This window comes from Epargyreus clarus, unplaced genomic scaffold (assembly GCF_041222505.1).
Source record: "Epargyreus clarus isolate Ecla_fem2 unplaced genomic scaffold, WU_Ecla_fem_2.2 ptg000027l, whole genome shotgun sequence".
NCBI lineage: Eukaryota > Metazoa > Arthropoda > Insecta > Lepidoptera > Hesperiidae > Epargyreus > Epargyreus clarus.
This window is the reverse complement of record NW_027332234.1, coordinates 1220629-1239763: the sequence shown is the minus strand read 5'-3', so window position 1 is coordinate 1239763 and position 19135 is coordinate 1220629. Positions and strand designations below refer to the sequence as shown.

The window sequence follows — 19135 nt, the reverse complement described above, 5'->3', positions numbered from 1 at the left end:
GCGACTATCCTGCCATCTATACTTTGGTTCCTTATTATATTATTTTGTTATTATATAGTCTGTGGCGTTCATAAAGTTTCATATAACCTATAACCGGCGCAGAAAAATCACGTTTTGAGATTCCGACCGCGAGAATCTTCGAGAAGTGCGCGATCACTGGAACATTTTAACTCCTTTGTATCATTCCATTATATTAAAAAATGCTACGTTTGCCTCGCGTAGTTCGTAAAACTATTTCACTAAGCAAATCTCAACAATTTGCAAGATTTTACGCCAAAGATGTAAGGTTCGGTGCTGATGTAAGAGCACTGATGCTCCAGGGCGTCGATGTCCTCGCCGACGCCGTCGCAGTCACAATGGGTCCAAAAGGTAGAAATGTAATTTTAGAACAGTCGTGGGGTTCTCCAAAGATCACCAAAGATGGTGTGACCGTAGCAAAGGGAATCGAACTGAAGGATAAGTTCCAGAACATCGGCGCGAAGCTGGTCCAGAACGTGGCTAACAACACGAACGAGGAGGCCGGCGACGGCACCACCACAGCGACGGTGCTCGCCAGAGCGATCGCTAAGGAAGGTTTCGAAAAAATCTCGAAGGGTGCCAACCCTATCGAGATCCGACGAGGGGTTATGTTGGCGGTGGATGCTGTAAAAGACAAGCTGAAGAACATGTCGAAGCCCGTGACGACGCCGGAGGAGATCGCGCAGGTCGCCACCATCTCCGCGAACGGGGACCTCGCCATCGGGAAGCTCATCGCCGACGCCATGAAGAAGGTGGGCCGCGATGGCGTAATCACCGTCAAGGACGGCAAGACCTTGACCGACGAACTCGAAGTTATCGAAGGTATGAAATTCGACAGAGGTTATATTTCACCATATTTCATCAACTCATCGAAGGGCGCTAAGGTTGAATTCCAGGATGCCCTAGTTCTGTTTTCAGAGAAAAAAATCAGCAATGTGCAAACTATCATACCTGCACTTGAGTTGGCTAACCAGCAAAGAAAAGCACTAGTCATTGTCGCTGAGGATGTTGATGGTGAGGCATTATCTACATTAGTAGTTAACAGGCTTAAGATTGGTCTCCAAGTAGCTGCGGTCAAGGCCCCTGGCTTCGGTGACAACCGCAAGTCTACTTTGAGTGACATGGCCATAGCAACAGGTGGAGTTGTATTTGGTGATGATGCCAATCTCATCAAGTTGGAGGATGTGCAGGCCTCAGATTTCGGACAGGTTGGAGAAGTTATTATCACCAAGGATGACACATTGTTCCTTAAGGGTAAGGGCAAGAAGGCTGACATTGACAGGAGGGCGGAACAAATCCGTGACCAGATTCAGGAAACTAATTCTGAATATGAGAAGGAAAAACTGCAGGAGCGTCTCGCCAGGCTAGCTTCTGGAGTAGCTGTTCTTCATGTTGGTGGCTCCAGTGAAGTGGAAGTCAATGAGAAGAAGGACCGTGTTAATGATGCTCTGAATGCTACCCGTGCGGCTGTTGAGGAAGGTATTGTCCCTGGAGGTGGCTCAGCCCTCCTTAGGTGCATCCCAACACTTGAAGAGCTGAAGACTGCCAACTCTGATCAGGCTACTGGTGTTGAGATCATCAAGAAAGCTTTAAAGATGCCCTGCATGACGATTGCTCGCAATGCTGGTATTGATGGATCAGTAGTTGTTGCCAAAGTAGAGGACCTCGGCCCTGAGTTTGGATATGATGCACTGAACAATGAGTATGTAAATATGATTGAAAAGGGTATCATTGACCCCACTAAGGTTGTGAGGACAGCACTTACTGATGCCAGCGGTGTTGCATCACTACTGACAACAGCCGAGGCTGTCATTTGTGATATTCCACAAGAAAAGGAACCAAATCCAATGGCTGGTATGGGAGGCATGGGTGGTATGGGGGGAATGGGAGGTATGATGTAAGCCCATAGACTTAAAATGCATTTCTAGTGTAAAAAACTCTGATAGTTACATCACCTGTTAAGGGTATTGCAATGTTAAGATGAATGATGTTACAAATGTGCCGTGTATGATTTTCTTTTTATTATTGAGTCTGATTGTGTTACAAATGTAGAAGACAGCTGTCTTAGAATTATTTAGTTTTAATGTTTGCTTTAAAGCAAAATGTTATTTTTAATAAATTAATAAATAATGTTTTTCCAAGTTTTATTTTTTGTCATTCATAAATATCTAATTAAGAAGTTTCTTTTAAGGTATATAGTTATTAAAGTCTGACTATAATTATTGCGCATTACGTAATTTCATAAGCTTGAGGTCATAACACACTACTTTAAAATAATTTTATTAAGGTTAAACTTAGAGAACCTCAATTAATTGGAGATTTATAATAATTAATGTGAATAAATTTCATTTTATATTTTAGATGAAATTATGTACCTGTTAGGATTTTACTATAATATTTAATTTTCTTATCAGATTTCATTGTTTCATTCTCATAAAAACCCTGAGAAGTAACAGAAAAAGTACTTAAGCAATTATAGTGAAAGCAAACTGCCTAGCTCTTATTATTATCTATTCAATAGGATTCAACGACCTCTCGTACGAGGGCGAGAGTACCTACCTAACATACTATAATTCCGACCAATGTACAAGTACACTAGTACATAGTACTACGAGAAAACGAGCAGATATTTATATATAGCTCGGTTATTGTATGGTCATTTACCTCAAATTCTAATATTAAAGTACAGCTCACAAACATAATATCAATAAACGTGTTTTAATTCTGTACATTACTAAACTTTATTATAAGAAGTAATTTTAAATTGAAACCTCTAAAACTACTTTTAGGTACCTACTGTGTTATCAGCTACAAAATCTACTTCGTTCGCGACAGATCTGTTACGTAAGACTTGACGCACGATTATTTGAATATGGCCGGAATTCAAAGTACGACTTTTTACGATCTTCACAGAATAGTAGGTGATAGTACTGATAACACAATGTTTCAATGCTTTACTTATTTACTCTTCGATATGAACTAGTCAATCGTGAGGTAACCACGTGTGGAACCCAGAATATAATGCAATGTGATGATTTGTAATGAAAAGCACGTTGATACGTGATCATTTATATTCTGCCACAGGAAATTACTCCTTAGGTGCTATCTTATCTAATGCAAAAAATGAGCATTTAGTGAGTTAGCGTTAGTTTAGTGAGTACAATCTGTAGTGCTTTATTGATATTTTCTCATAATATTGTCAGTGGATGCCCTTTACCATTAATATCTTTTTTAAATTCTCTGCACATTCGTCGACATTTCTACAGTTACTTTACATAACAGATAATACACAATGAATTATAGGTGTTGCATAACTGTTAACTACCTATTGTTATGTATTCAAGCCATGCGCTTCGGTTAGTTTTATTACTTAAATAAAACACTTTCTACCTTATAAAATATTGCATTTATTATTTTATATTTGTCATGTAAAACTTAAAGATACCTTTATAACATAATATACAAGATCAAGTTAACTATAAAAATATTTGATCTTCATCTGAATCTCCAGCACCATATACGAAATGCCTTCTAACTACATCACCATCAACAATTGCACTTCCAGTATTTATATTGCTATTCTTACAAGGCGTGACTGGGTAACGGACGGGGCCGAGCCATCGCCTGCTGAGTCCGAAATTCCTCGGGACCGCCACGATTTTACCTTTAGAGTTGTCTAAACTGTTTAAGGAGGATTGGATAGATTTCAACGAAGACTTCATTAACAAGTTCCCCGAATCGTCGTTCAAATAGTTCTCGGGTAAATGAACGTCGGATGGAATGCTCAAGCTCAAAGGTCGACGCTTCGGCCTGTACGGCACTTGCCCCCGCCATGTATTAAACTTTTGAGCGTTCCTCTTCTGTGGAGTATTTTCCTGCGATGAGTCGACAACATCAGATTCTTCATGTACTTTATTAATTTTGTTCTCTGAATAACTTTTCTGCAAGTTACTCTTGTCTGGTGTAGAGTGCCTACCAGATTTATCTTGCATTCTACTGATCACTTTTTCTTTCGTTAACTTTATTAGTGCGTAAATAGTTTTTAGTGCTTCTTCGTTTAGCAACTCATCGTCCGTTATCTCGAGATCTAAAGCGCTGGCAATGCTACGTCTTAAGCTTGCATGATTTATATCTGGCTCATGATTACTTTCCGGTGTATTCTGTGAAAAGTTAAAATGATGATCCATGGTATTATTTTTATTTACTGTTTGTAAAACTATCAGTTCTACTTTTTGGGGAGCTGACTGCAACAGGTTTAAAGCTTTGTCGTATTTTAAATTCAACAACGTTTGCCCGTTAACTGATATGATCTGATCCCCTGGTACTAATTTCCCGCACAAATCAGCGGAACTTGCAGGTGTTATTGACTTTATGTACACATTTCCATCAGATCCTTCTGCTACTTGTAATCCTAAGGCATTCATTTTATCTCTTTCGAGAACGGCCGTCACAAAAACTCTTTCACCCTGTACACATTCCATATTATCTAACTTTTCAAATATGGAGGTGTTCAAGCAGGATTCGTTTGTGGCTTCTCGGAAGTTAAAAACGTCTGAGTAAACCTTAGGAGATTCTAAAACGTAGGCAGTTGGGGCCTGCGACATATTTTGACTATATGGTCGCTCAGGCAGTAATTTCATACTATTTACTGTACAGTGCTGCCTTTGATCAGAACCAAGATCGTCGGAATCACTATGATTAACGCCAAACTCCACAACACACGTATTGTACCTTTTTGGTGGTGTTCTGGTGTGATTACCATCTAAGACAGTCTTCATTCCGTTAAATACTCTTGTCCCCATCTTTACTCCATGCCTTCGAGGTAGGCTGCTCTCTGATGAAGACAGTGCTTCATTAGAACTGCCTTGCAAGTTAGATGTATTCAAAAGACTTTCATTACTGTGTTTAGGCGAAAGAATTTGCCTAAGCAATTCCTCAGTGTCAGGTCTTTCATTCTCTTTATTAACTAATTTCTTATCTCCAAATAGATCAACTCTAAATCTTCTTCTAGCAGGTCTCCTAATCTTTATAGGATTTCTTACAGCTAAATTATAACTATCTTGATAGTTACTGCATTCTATTTTCTTTGGGCTGCCATCTGTATTTAAAGGACAACCAAGTTCACCTGATAAATAATTAATGAAGTCCTCTTTTGCATACAACTTTAAATACAATCTGTGATGCAGAGAGGCCAGCCAAAAGGTGAAGTAGCTTTTATTGTCAGTCATTTTAAGTTTATACTTTATTCCGATTTTCGATAAGCCTGAATATGTATTAGGCATTATATAAAGGCTTTTTTTGTTGTAATAGAATGTGTGAATATGATGCCATGGCAAGCTTTGTAATACTATGCGATTTGTGTTAGATCCTGAACTATCTGTGACGGGGTTGGTTCTTGAATAAAGAGTTACACCTCTTGGTCCAATTGATAACCAGACGTCTCTGCAGAATCCGTCTCTTGTGGCCCAAACTGCAGAATAAAAATGTGCTCCATAATCTCGGAATGTTTGTGCTAATGTTATATAATTCAGTATCGCCTTATTTTTGTCCAGTCCACGTCTAGATTCATGCGCTCGTTTCATTCGCAATTTTACATCAGCCATGTCATTTGTTATTATATTTTCAGGCAAATAATGCTCAAGTAGAAAATAATCTGCAGTACCATGTTCCCTATACGAAAATTCTCCAAATTCAATGTGTAATGCATAACCAGCCAATAAAATGAGATTCTGTATTGTTGATGTCATTTGTCCTTCTACAGTTGCTCTCCTTAGTTGTAAATATACTCTATGTCGCCATTCCCCACCTTGAATGTTACTAGCAACATTTTTGGGTAGGAAAAACTTTATTCTGAGAAATACAGTTAACGAAATATCTTCTTCTGTAGTTTTGCTTTTTTTATTTACATGTTTATGCCAATTTTCGGGAGCAACCTTCTTAATTTTATAATCGTCTGGTAAAAATACAAAGTCTCCTCCTATAAGAGTTGCAATACCTAGCATAAAGTTGTGCTCATAGTTTTCACTGCGTACCAGTGTTTCAAACAGTTGACCTGCTGTGACTGTATTAGGATCACAAAGCACTTCTACTCTTTGCCCATTAAGGAGAACAACAGTAATAACTCTTTTTTCACAAATAGCTGAGACAGTCAAGTCCAAATGTTTTACAGGCTGCGAGGCTCTGACTATGAACTCAGGACCTGTACAACCTTCTTTGCCTTTAAAACCAGCATCTGCCTTGTAAAGTCTTGATGCAGCTCTTTGAACTGGCTTGTTTCTACGAAAATTTGTACTTAGTGGTGCATCTTTAGGTTTAACTATAGTTTTATCATCAACATTAATTGCTGTCATGGAGAATGCATTATTTTGGATTTTGGAATGTTCAATTTGAGTGCTACAAGCTATGTCGAGCGTGGAATGTGCGTAACTCAGTCCTCCTCTCCTTGGTGTATCAAACAAGTTGAATATTGGATTTCTATGGTGTCTTGGTTGACGGTAACTTGGAAATGGGTCTGCTTCATCTGGAGATTTTATAAGATTTACATAGCTTCTGGGTTGTGTGCTGACCTTGAGACTCAAGTGAGATTTTGCTCCTGTTTTGTTGATCCTGTCTTTCTTATCTGGTAAGTGGTGGGGTTCAAATTGGTGGTGGTCCATGATGGGACTCAGGGTGATGGATGCAGCTGAACAGGAGCTGCGGCCTGAGTCTTCATCACAATTACGAGGCATTTCTGAAAACTGTAGATTATATGATCATACAAAACCCTTAGTTTAAAAAGTTTATGATATTGAAATTAATGAGATATCCTAAATTTTGTAATATATTATAATTCTCTCTTACATTAATACTCTAAGTTACTAAGATTATTGTATCTATTTTTTGAGAATAAGTACTGAATACCTTACAATCAAAATATTTTATTCAAAACATTAAGAGATTTATTCAATATTTTGTTGTTTTGAAGATATTTTTCCCAAAAGTATGAATTCTTTCTTTTTTACTGTACAAATATAACAGCTCCTTTCAAACTTTTTTACAAGTTAAAGATACATCATAAACCACAATAATAATAATAAATAAACAATAAGGAATTCTGTCTTACCAACAATCAATTAAGTCCTTTAAAGCTTTGTTTACTGTTTGTCATCTCATCAATATTCATGTGCACAAATCCGGTACTAAGCAAACTCTGAGTCAGCAACCTTAAACAAAAGTAAATTATAGAGAAATATCTATTGAAATAAACCTACAAAGCAACACTGCTTACCAAGAAAAAAAGAAAAAACGAGAAATTGCGCCAAATTACTTCGTGAAACAACCAGAGTTTGTAATTACTACGTAGAAACGAATTTTACCTCATCAGCATTCAAATTATCATAGACGTTCTTTATTCAAATATTTCGAGACGGAGATAGATGCAGGCTATATAAGTGTAATAAATGGAAGTTGCAACACAATTTACAATAATTATCACTTTCACAATCAAAAACAGTAATATTATTAGAAACTTTAAATTTTAATTTACCTCGATAAAGTTATCAAATTTAATCATAGCTAAAATCACAATATTGGTACTTACAAGAACATTATTTCGTAGAAAAACATACTGTAAGTCCTTAATAGTTATATAATTCAGTTAATTCACATAATTTCTTTCGTTGAGATATTTCATCTTACAAAACAAGACAGTACACTAAAACTTTTTACACTTTCAACTTCCGAATTCTTAACTTTTGTTTGAGGTGAGAAATTGTTCAACTTCTTGTTCATAGCACACAAAAATAGTCTATACTCTATAGTTCATAACTATGCTATAACTCAAGTCAAAAAATAGAATCATAGTCGGCGGCCGAAATCATACTGTCTCGTTTACACCATATCTGCATCTTTGTTTTGATTTATATTGTAAGTTTGTAACCTAAAGTTGGTTTTGGATGGGATGAAAAAAACAATAGTAATTAGATAAAGCGGCTATAGTATTTTATTTATAATAAATTGAATTTGACATACATTACATTATACATTCCTTGTTTATGACTTTCCAGCTCAAAATTCCAAACAATATAACAGGTGGGTTATTTGCATATTTTTATTCCGTAACAGTTTGGTTAGCTAATAATACGTATTACGTACTAAGCAAAAATATAATCGAAATCGGTTTAGGTATTTACAAAATTAGCCACTAGTCACTTAAAAAAATTCACGATTTAGTAGGGTGGAGATAAGGAAGAATTTTAGTTATATGTTTTAATAATGTTTAAAGCTTTCTATGTCCATTATTATTTTTTATATAATAAATGAATAGCAGAAAAGTATGCAGTCCACCTGATAGTAAGTAAGTAGTGGCTGCTGCCACCCAAGGACATCTGTAATTAACCCTTAGATAAGATAAGATTTCTATTTGTCGGTCACAGATGCGCCGCTAACCCTAAGCACTAACGGACTAGAGGACAAAGCTAGAACGCCTTGGATACACATGTTTCTCTTACCACACCCTTCTAACCAAAACATAGCAGCCGTTAACACTGCTGTTATTAGGTAGAGATGGGTGGTGATGGTGGAGTTGAACCACAGAGGATTCTATAACCACCTCATGTTAACGGGTTAACGTTAACGAAAACGTGTTAACGTTAATCGAAGTTTTTACTTTCTAGTCAAGATAGGCCTAACCAAAATAATTTGATAATATTTTTTTAATAGCCCGTTACTATCCCAAACTCATTATTTTTAATTTTTTGTCCATCTTTATAATCGCAACGGCTAAATATTTATTATCTGTGGAGTTTTAATTTTAGTCCATAGATCATATTGACAAGACGAGTCATTCAAGATAATGAGAAATGGGAATTTGAGCTCAAGCTGTCAAAGTAAAGTCGATTGCAGCGCAGATGCGTGTTTTCGTGGAACATTCCCTGATGAATACTCACCCCCATGTAATAACATGCAACAAAATGGGAATTTCAGTGTAATATCCCAACGCATTAGAGTTAATTGTTGAAAGTGATTAGTGAAAGCCCTTAACATGGCTACGTTAATCCAGTCGTACGAGCAACAATACTCCGTTCTTACGGCAGACATTACTGCTAAGATCGGTAGGCTGAAAGTAGCCAATGAAGGTTTGTTTAATTACTTATTCTCTTACTATTTAAGAAGCCATTGATTTCTCGACAAGAATAATAACATTCTACAATTTGTCGCTTTGACTACTAAGTACGGATGGCATAATACGTAGTTACTTGCTCAGTTATTTTTTTGCTATTAATTATTAAATATTTATAAATTTATCGTAAGTATACGGTACTTGAATACATAATTAATACGCAATTACAGAAGATCGTGATCGACTTTCTCGAGAGATACAGTCGAACTTCGATGAAGCTAATGATTTGGTGAGTGTTTTCTTTTCTTATCAGTATTATCAGTATCTCCTAAAATACAAACAATCCAATCTGATTCCATTATGATCGTTACTATTAATTATTCTTAACTACATTTTCCTACCGAAGTTCTAAAAATTCTGAATTTTTCTTGGCAAAATTTGGTACCTACTGGACATTTGGCTGTAGAATTTGCAATATGTCAAAATAATTTTATTTATTTTGTTCGATCTGTATACTTATCTCAGATGAGTCAGCAATCTATCTAAGCTGTGGTTACTTGGCCCAATTTGTCTACAATTTCAATTTAAAAGTTTTAGCCTAATTCCAATACGCCTAATAAAATTATTTATAATACTATGAAGTACACTACTCTTTACAGCTAGAGCAGCTGGAGTTGGAGTACCGTGGCTCAGGTGCTGGATCCAGGGTGGCAGCTTACCGCGCTGAGCTGCAGCGCGTCAAAGAGGAGTACAGATCGGTTTCCAGTAATACTGCCACTTGTAAGTAATACCATAATATCTGTATTTTTCAATGTTTAGTTCATATCTCACATCAATATTCTCTAGGTGTGTAGGTAATGTTTGTCTCTAGTTCTAGATGATCTAGTGTTCATACTCCTAAATACACAATATTTGTATTCTCACAGTATGTTTTTTTTAGTGCCTATAAAAGATGTTTCTTCCCTGTCTTTATATATATAAATGAACATTGTTCCATGGACTACATGAGGTCTGCCTTGTTTAGTCCAGTCAGGAGAACTTTAAATATTACAAATAAAGGCTTCTTTGTATAATTATTAATTAGGCGAGCCAAAAAAAGTTACATTCGCGCGAGGTCGATAGTTACCCCAATTTGTTTGAGGTTAAATAAAAAATATTTTAAGTAATTATTAATATTATTGAATTTATTTTATTACTTAACTATTTATCTTAGTAAATATTTTTTTTTTTGTGAGTATTAGTTTAGTTAAATCGTAATTTGGCAAGTTTATGTCACTTAAAAGTTGTTTTTATATATCAACAAAATAAATGAACAGTAAATCAACAAAATAAATGCATAAAGTTAATAATTTTCAAATACATTCCTAACTAAATTTGAACTACGTTGTTAGTCGCCCGGGGTTGCAGAGACCCCAAACATTAATTTACAGCAAATCTAATCACTAATCTACTGCACAAACAACACTAAGGCGAGAGGGACTGAGGAGTCAGGTCCAAAAAGTTAACTAGAATTTAAAATCACTTGGGGTCGCGCAGACCCCGCGCGCCTCGTTAAAGGATAAATTGTATTTTCAGTAGGAAATTATATTTTTCATTGAACTTTTGGCGGTAAATCCAACTTAGGTGACAAAAATCATTAATAGCAGATAAATAAATATTTTAGATAGTACTTGGATATCACATATATTTTACATTATTGCAAATCATATACATGCAACCGAGGTATTCCAGGTCAATCCAGGTAGAATGCTGGGGGTTGATTACAGATGTCCATGCGCGGCAGTAGCCATTTATTATCAGGTGTACTGCATGATCATCACCTACTCCTATATTATAAAAAAAGTACAAATCTGTCAGTGATGTAAATTGCAAATAACGAATTATACAAGCATTTTCTTTGGGGTCTTGTCTCGTGCTATTAAGCAAATATGGAATGATAAAATTGTTATTTAACATTGTTGTCAACACTTAGTCTGAGTAAGTGACATTTAAACACGGACAAATAGAGAGTGAACTTTAAATGACAAGGTGAACATGTAACTTGTTTAACTATTGCGTCATACCTTTGTTTGCAGATCAATTTTAATTTACAAAATTATTGTTGTGTAACCTAATGTTGTTTGTCAATATATTTAGCTTTATATTAATCTAAAGTTAGTGTAAAAATATCCCCATAATGAATTTCGGTTCTTGATGTATGTTAATGTAATTTGACCCGTAAATAATCTTTAACCATTTGTGTCAGTAATTAGTAAGTTTAACAATTATATTGAATTGATATTAAAAAAACATGGTGAAAAATATTTAAATTACATAATTGTTTGAAGTCTGAAAGTATTAAAAGTTTCAATCTACTTAAGTATTATTGTTCAAAGGAGGAGTATAAACCCTTCAATAGTGTTTGTTTTAGACTTGTATAGACTTTTTTGGTACACAGCTTGTGTCGTAGATATTTAAAAATGTCGATAGCCTTTCTTCCTGAATCATGATAAATGTAACGCAACGACGGCACCATGCGCATCAGCAAGCAACACTTAAGTTGTTTCTTCCCGACAGACAACATCGACCCCGAAGAATACGATGATTGGTCTGGTAACGACCAGCGCCGCAAGCTGCTTGACAACACGGAGCGAATGGAGCGCAGCGGCCGGAACCTCACGGAGGGGTACCGCGTGGTGCTGGAGACGGAGCAGATCGGCGCCGCTGTGCTGCAAGACTTGCATGCGCAACGGGAGGGTATCCAACGCTCTAGGGGCAGGGTAAGTCATTTAATAAATTAATGCTACTTTATAGTTAACTAGTTTTGCCCGCGGCTTCGCCCGCGTTTAAAAGAAAATAAAATGGCATACTACATACATAAAACTGAAAATTCGTACCTTAACTGGAATGACAGTGGCGCCATCTGGCGAAAATTGGTCGTACCAACTCTGAAACCTTCGTGGGCTCATGGATAACAATTCTACTAAATATCATCATTTGATCAAATGCATAGTTTACGATTCAATCCTTACTAATATTAAAATAATCGACTTTTTGGTCCAAAAGATCGATTCTCCGATTAATCGATCTTAGATCGCCATCCCTAGTTCCCGTGAGATTTCCGGGATAAAAAGTATCCTATGTCCTTTCTCGGGTTTTAGACTATCTTTGTATAAAATTTCATTAAAATCGGTTCAGTGGTTTAGGCGTGAAGAAGAGACAACCAGATAGACAGACAGAGTTATTTTCGGATTTATAATATTAGTAAGGATTGTATTAGGCGTTACTTTGCTGAAATCCATGCTACTATAACACGAATAACAATACTACTTTATCTTATTGTGGAATGGTCTGCGTAAAACTGCTAGTCCCTAATGTCCCTATAGCAAATTGTATGATTACACCTGTTCGCAACAACTTCAGAGCTGACTAGCAGTTTGGCGCGGACTATAATTCATTACTGTTCTATTGTTTACTCCAAGGCTGGTTTAAGAATAATGCCAAAGTCTGAAATTCCAAAAAAGAAATGGTTTGACCGTTTTGGAGTCTTTAGACTTTTGAACGGCGCTTGAAATCTCAGATTGACAAGTAATTATTCAATAACACATTGAAATTTAAGCAACAACTTTGGTTGTATTCTGATATCATGTAAGCATTGAACAATTCGGAAATCATGTTAAATTTTGCCAGACGTCTTTTGTCAGGCCTCCTTGAAATGTATACCCAAGAGCAAGGTATAAAGCATCCATGAATGATTAATAACACATTAAAATTTTCCAGCTTCGCGAGACAGACGCGACGCTGAACCGCTCGTCGCGTCTGGCGGGCTCGCTGGCGGTGCGCGCGATGCGGGACCGGCTGGTGCTGGCGCTGGTGCTGCTGGCGCTGGGCGCGCTGCTCTGCACCGCGCTCTACCTCTACGTCACCTAGCTGCAGGCCGGGCTGCAGGCGAGTTGCTCACTGCTTTCATTACAACACACGACAATCACAGTTATGATAACCAATGCTTCAAATTTGAATTTTTCAAATACATCTTCAGGGTCAAATCCGAAACTATAAGAATCAGCTAAAAATGCTGAAAGGAGTTAGGAGGCCGATTGATAAAAACTAAAATTGCATCATTACATTACATTCGAACGAGTTCATTTTGAAAAAAAATACACCCTCTATATTATTCCGTTATCTGATAGTGTTGCTTATAAGGATCAAATTCTGGGAAGTAATGATAAATGACGAAACTAAAGGAAAAGCCTCAATTTTAAAAAAATACATATTTTTTCATATTCGTTTGGCAGTTAAGTTCCCGTCATTCAATAATAATATACGGGAAATTGTGACCTTGTTTTTTAATAGAACGTTGAAGTAGCAAATAAATATACACTTCACGTGATGGTAAGTGGTCACTGCCATCCATGGAGAACTGTAAGTCAGTACAGAACAGGTGCTCTATCTAAATACGTTCATAAATGTGTTGCTACGCCTGTATGTTGCTTGTGGTAGTTATTTCTCTTTATGGTAGGTAGATACAGTTAAGTAATATTTCCCAGTGATTGTATACATATAACCTCCATACCTCCATTTCGAGATCTCGTCGTCTCGTAGGTCGTCTATTCATTATGTGGATTAGGGGCCGTTCAAGTATTACGTAACGCAATTTTTGAAGATTTTTGACCCCCCCTCCCCCCCTTGTAACGCACCGTAACGTTTTTCTATACCCCCCCCCCCCCCCTAACGTTACGTAACATTCAAGTGTCAATTTTTACCCTAAACTGGCTAAAAAGTTATGTTATAGTTTTTATCCTTGGGATACTTTTACTTACATATTTACTTTATAATACTAAGAAATAGAACAAGAGATTTTTAATGCGAATAAGAGTAAAAACTAATAAAACATCAACTCATGGGCAGGCAAAAATATACTTGTCCTTTTTAACTACACCTAGTCGCTGTCGGATCAAACAGATACTCGATGCGAATTAAGTATGAAATGTCAAATGTGTGAAAATTCGGAATTGTTCAGTCGTGCATCTATTCCAAACCTATACGAATGTCATTTAGGTGGACGCCGCGCCGGCTCACGAAACCTTTAATGATAAATCAAACTACTATTTCGATAAATCTAACGTCGATAGTCCTAAGCCTGTATAAAGTATGAAGGAAAGATTACAATTCATTATTACTAGTGAGTGCGCGTGCAAACCTTACCGCCCTTACGTATTGATGCAAAGCATGAACGAACTAGCTTCTTAGTCCAAGAATAAGTACCTAGTCCACACCAAATTGTACTAACTAATGAGACTTTATGGGACTAGGTGGAACAGGTTTCTGAATCACGTATTTTTAAATACTAGGAACAGGCATACCTAGTCCCAAATTTACCTAGTACAACCCATCTCTACTTGTCTATAAACACTACGAACGAATACTGACAATGAAAACAACATTAAATGACGTACAATACAATCTAAGGATTCCCCGTGAAATATGAACGAAAAGATTTGCCAACTTGCGAGAACAAATTAAAAATGACAACCAGACTATACAAAGAGCGTGTTCAGCCGAACTAGGTCTCCTGAGTATTCTAAGTTAGTTTAAGTATAGTCAAAGCATAACATACTGCTATACTGTACTATACTTAGTCTAACTCAGAATACTCAGGACTTAGTTCGGCTGAACCAGCCATTCAAGGGATTTCCCGTAAAACGTAAATGAAAAGGGTTGCCAATTTAGGAGGTTTAATTCCCTATTTTTTTATTAAAAAATGTTACGTAACGTGTATTACGGAAGACCCCCTCCCGCCCCTGTAACGCATCGTAACGTTTTACAAGACCCCCCCTCCCCCCCAAATTGCGTTACGTAATACTTGAACGACCCCTTAGAGTTAACACATATAATCATGTAAACATAATATCCTAATTGTATTTTTTTTACTGCTTCCCTGGATGGTTAGATGTCACACCTGTTGGCATCATTAACTGCGGCCCTTCTGCAGGTACTCAATATTAACATTTAATATAGTTAAATGAAATGGACCCAGCACAAATATAGTTTTGATATATAGGGGATGGATGAACATAGGGGTTGGATTACTAACTCCTATTCATAGGGGTTAGTAATTCGCTCTGAATATAGAAATGAATTACGTCGCCATAGCAATTTGCATGTCTACACCCGATCGGCGCGGACTATACATGATCTACATATTAATGTAGGGAAAAAGATGTTATAGTGAATTTTACTTGAACATTTTTTCTTTTACAATTAAATTATGTTGGACTCACAAGTCATGTCTGGTAATTTTCATACTTAAATGAAATAGTAAGTATTTATAATATATCAGTTAACTTTGCACAAACCAAAATTTATTTCTTGGGTATTATTTAATCTGTATGTTACATCCGCAGGACTACAGATTCGTGGAGCTGCGGTCGCTGACGCAGCTGGTGTACTGGCTGTACGCGGCGAGCAGCGCGCTGCTGCCCTTCCTGCTGCGCGCGCTGCTGCTGCGCCGCGCCCTGCGCGCCGCGCTGCGCTGGCAGCACCTGCGCCGCCGCAAGCACTCCCGGCACTGAACTTGCGGATACTATGTAGTGATGTAGTGATTTGTAACGTAATTGCGTCGCGTACTCCAGACACTGAGACATAGGCTACGACTAACGCGTTATTAGTGATCTATTGGAACTTTTGCCTAACAAATAAGGAAAAAAGGCAATCTTTGGAATACTAATGTTGGTTATTAATAATTTATTGGAACTTTTGCTTACTAAGCAAAAATGGCAATGTTAAGTGGGTAAAACATTGGATAGATTGATTATTTATGTGTGAAGAGTTTTTGAACAAATAATAGGGGGAAAGTGAAATAAACAGTGGAGTGTTACAGTTCTTAGTGAAGTGTTACAAGTCAATCTTGAAGCAGATGTAACTAGATTTTTATATAAAACGATGTAGTGCCCAAAATGTGACTTATAGTGTAATTTGGCATTTTGCTATTCGCTCGAAAAGGCGATATCTGTCGTACAGTTTGCTTGTGATGTCAGAACGACAGTAAACATGTAGTAACACATACACAACAGCAACAACCCTACGTTTACTGTCAGACTGACGTTATAAAGCTTTCTAAATACGCTATTATAGTAGCTTGACCCGCCGCTTCAAGCACTCTCGCCACTGAGCTATCGCCGACAATCTGCTGTTAATGTTAGACATTAATAACTGTGACATTAAATTTTGGGGATATACTGTTAATATGAGACTAATGGATTGTGTTGTGGAAACTGATTGTGTTGTGCATCAATTGTTTAATGTGTGAGACAGATTGATACTCTGTAATAATCAATCTGTTAATATGAGACTTTGATACAGTGAAATATGCAATTGTGTGGATTGTGTTTGTGATTGTACAGTGTTAATTGATAATGTGAGATGTTGATACTGTGTTAATTGTACAGGACAAATTGACTTATTTGTGATTATGTATCAATTGTTACTGCATTGTGTGGATGCAGTGTATGGGATATGTGATAGGAAATAGCGAATTGTGTGTTGTACAGGTAATTGTGTTGTTAATATTAATGGAGCAAAATAAGAAAAGAAGCTGATCCGTTTCCTAATTAGATGTTTAAGATTTGCGAACATTGTATGTTTAATGTGTATCGCGTCTGAGCACAAATTTGTAGTGTATTTAATCAAATAAATTATGTGTGCTTAACTTTGTGGCTATATACATATTATATATTAAAAGTATTATAGACATGTTTTAATACTATCAGTTATGGTGTTTATTTGTAATTATTGGTTATCTTATTGTCAATATTGAATGCATTTACTCGGTGTTGAATCTTTATTAAAATATTATCTTTCCCCTTGGCTTATTAGTCTAATTATAATTATCAGAAATTAATAAATCATAATACTTTTAAAAATGATTCTGTTTAAGGCAGCTTCTGTTCTAAGTAAAGCTACTTTTTTGTCATTAATAAATATATATGGATTGATTTATTTCTTGAAAATATTGAAATAAACCGATTAACTTGTATTGCAAAATATGATTATGTAATTTATATTATTTTATCATATAATCCATATTATTAAAAGCTATCTACGAAATATTATTGTTATTGTGGTGATTTCTAAATTCGTAAGAGAAACATTTTTAAAATTGCTTATTTGTACGCCTAAAAGTAATTATTGAAGTATACTTGTTAAGAATAATAATGTTTTAGACAAAGTATTACAATAAGGAAACAGATATTTCTTTTAAAAATGTTAGATATTGATGTTTCTTCGTGGTATCCAAAATAGTGATATTATTGTGTATTTTTAAGGGAATGAGTTGTATGTATAAGGATTCGAAGGACCAGTGATTGTGAGACATTCCGGAAAGATGATGATTTTAAACTTTGCTATTAAAATATTCATGCACTAATTTAAATACTGCACCAATTTAGTGATAATGACAATTGATTACTCACTATACCTTTCCTATTTCAGTCAGTAGATGTTATATGGACATGATATTTAGATAGTAATTATAAACTAAACTTAAGGAATGTATTATGTCTTAACTCCACATATATGTCATACTTTCCTTTCTAAATAATTAATTTAGGTTAGGAGATATTATCTATCTACACTTTCTTTAAAATAATATTAACAGCTTTTTAGAAGTTGGGAGATACTATTACGTCACTATACAGGCTTGTAGTTCATAACTATAATTAATAAAACCTATTCTTATCTAAAGGGCCCAAATGAGTTAATCTTGGTAGTACTTAGACCCGCTTTTTGTAACTTTATTCCCTCTTGATGTAGCTATAGATATTATTAAAAATATATGTGACATTTTTACACTCTAATATGTATAATATTTGTAGAATCTACTTAAAAGTCACCTCAAGCTTCCATATCAAAAATAAATCGTAGAATAATCACATATTTCACGTCGTATCATACAAAGTATAGTTCGAGAAAGTTTTTAGTGTGTGTAGCAGGGGTGCCACTGGCCATCATAATGTTGCTAGTTTGTCAGAATTACCAAAGAACTGGAAAATTTTAACGACTACATAAGAGTTAAAATTTCGTATATACCGCTACACGCACAGAAAAGTTTTTAGGGCTATATTTGTGATTATACTAATAAAAAAATGATTATGGCTTGTTATTGGCCATTTTCATGTAGATCATTATTCATTATAATTGTTATTATCTGTTCAGATATCAATATTAATGTAATGTGGTCATGTTATGAAATCCGAATCCATCTTGGACATTTTAAGATACTAATAAAATAAAATATAGGTTAATTTCAGAATTATTCTTTTTAAATAAAATTTACATTAACAGCTAAGCATATTTTGACTTATTCGTCCACTACAAACACGGTAAATTATAATTATGTAAAAATACCACTCCTAAATATTCTTTTCTTTTTACTGAAAACATCTATTTTTATTAAACGAAGTTTTCATATATTCCCCTTCTTAAACTTAACCATTGTTATTATTGTTATCTGAATGTCGTGTATTGTTGTTTAATGTGTAAAAGAATATTGTAATTTGGTGTGAGACTGTTCTTAATTTAGAAATGACTATTTATTGTATCCATTGCTTAAGTGTAACTATTATAGCTCAAAGAATTTCGAGGCTAATAAAATTAAAAAAATAAATCAGTTTTTTTTATTTATAATATCCTTCCTGTTTTATCAATTCGATTGGTATTAAAATTGGTATATAACAAAACTTATTTGGCCTAATTTTGTTTTCAGATTTTGGTTAAAAAACCTTCATAATTTCCGGCTCCATTATTCAGGCTCGCCTAAACTCGTGAACTCGTGTAATATAATTTTAGAAAATATTGACAGCGTAATTCATTTCGTGAGCTAGTTCTGTATGCGAGTACTAGAAGATTGTAACACTTGCATTATAAAGCTGATTTTCAGATAAATAATACAATATTTAGTTTTCTTAATTATATGTATTAACATTTTCATTCAATAGTGATATTTTATCGTTTACATTAGAGAAAATTTGTGTAAACATT

General features: G+C 35.5%; 3 protein-coding genes across 7 annotated transcripts; 2 read left to right on the top strand and 1 right to left on the bottom strand.

The window, feature by feature from the left end:
* Window positions 1-49: 49 nt before the first annotated feature.
* On the top strand, window positions 50-2152 carry LOC140753770 (heat shock protein 60A). The gene has a single exon (XM_073088547.1). The coding sequence runs from the start codon at window positions 201-203 to the stop codon at window positions 1917-1919; it is 1719 nt and encodes a 572-aa protein (XP_072944648.1). The 5' UTR covers window positions 50-200; the 3' UTR covers window positions 1920-2152.
* A 1249-nt stretch (window positions 2153-3401) lies between these two features.
* On the bottom strand, window positions 3402-8047 carry LOC140753768 (tyrosine-protein phosphatase non-receptor type 13). Of its 4 annotated transcripts, none has more exons than XM_073088544.1 (3): window positions 8029-8047; window positions 7121-7220; window positions 3402-6755 (listed from the first exon to the last, which is right to left on the bottom strand). In XM_073088544.1, exon 3 carries the CDS (start codon window positions 6744-6746, stop codon window positions 3495-3497), a length of 3252 nt encoding a protein of 1083 aa, XP_072944645.1. In that variant the 5' UTR covers window positions 6747-6755; window positions 7121-7220; window positions 8029-8047; the 3' UTR covers window positions 3402-3494. The 4 variants fall into 4 exon arrangements, with proteins under 4 accessions (XP_072944645.1, XP_072944647.1, XP_072944644.1 ...); XM_073088546.1 differs by having other exon boundaries at window positions 3402-6748; XM_073088543.1 differs by lacking the exon at window positions 8029-8047 and adding an exon at window positions 7598-7820.
* Window positions 8048-8849: 802 nt separating this feature from the next.
* On the top strand, window positions 8850-18761 carry Vti1a (Vesicle transport through interaction with t-SNAREs 1a). 2 transcript variants are annotated; one of them, XM_073088957.1, is made up of 6 exons: window positions 8850-9134; window positions 9349-9407; window positions 9778-9898; window positions 11675-11877; window positions 12878-13045; window positions 15502-18761. In XM_073088957.1, the coding sequence occupies exons 1-5, from the start codon at window positions 9041-9043 to the stop codon at window positions 13025-13027; spliced, it is 627 nt and encodes a 208-aa protein (XP_072945058.1). In that variant the 5' UTR covers window positions 8850-9040; the 3' UTR covers window positions 13028-13045; window positions 15502-18761. The 2 variants fall into 2 exon arrangements, with proteins under 2 accessions (XP_072945058.1, XP_072945060.1); XM_073088959.1 differs by lacking the exon at window positions 15502-18761 and adding an exon at window positions 15048-15463.
* Window positions 18762-19135: the final 374 nt, after the last annotated feature.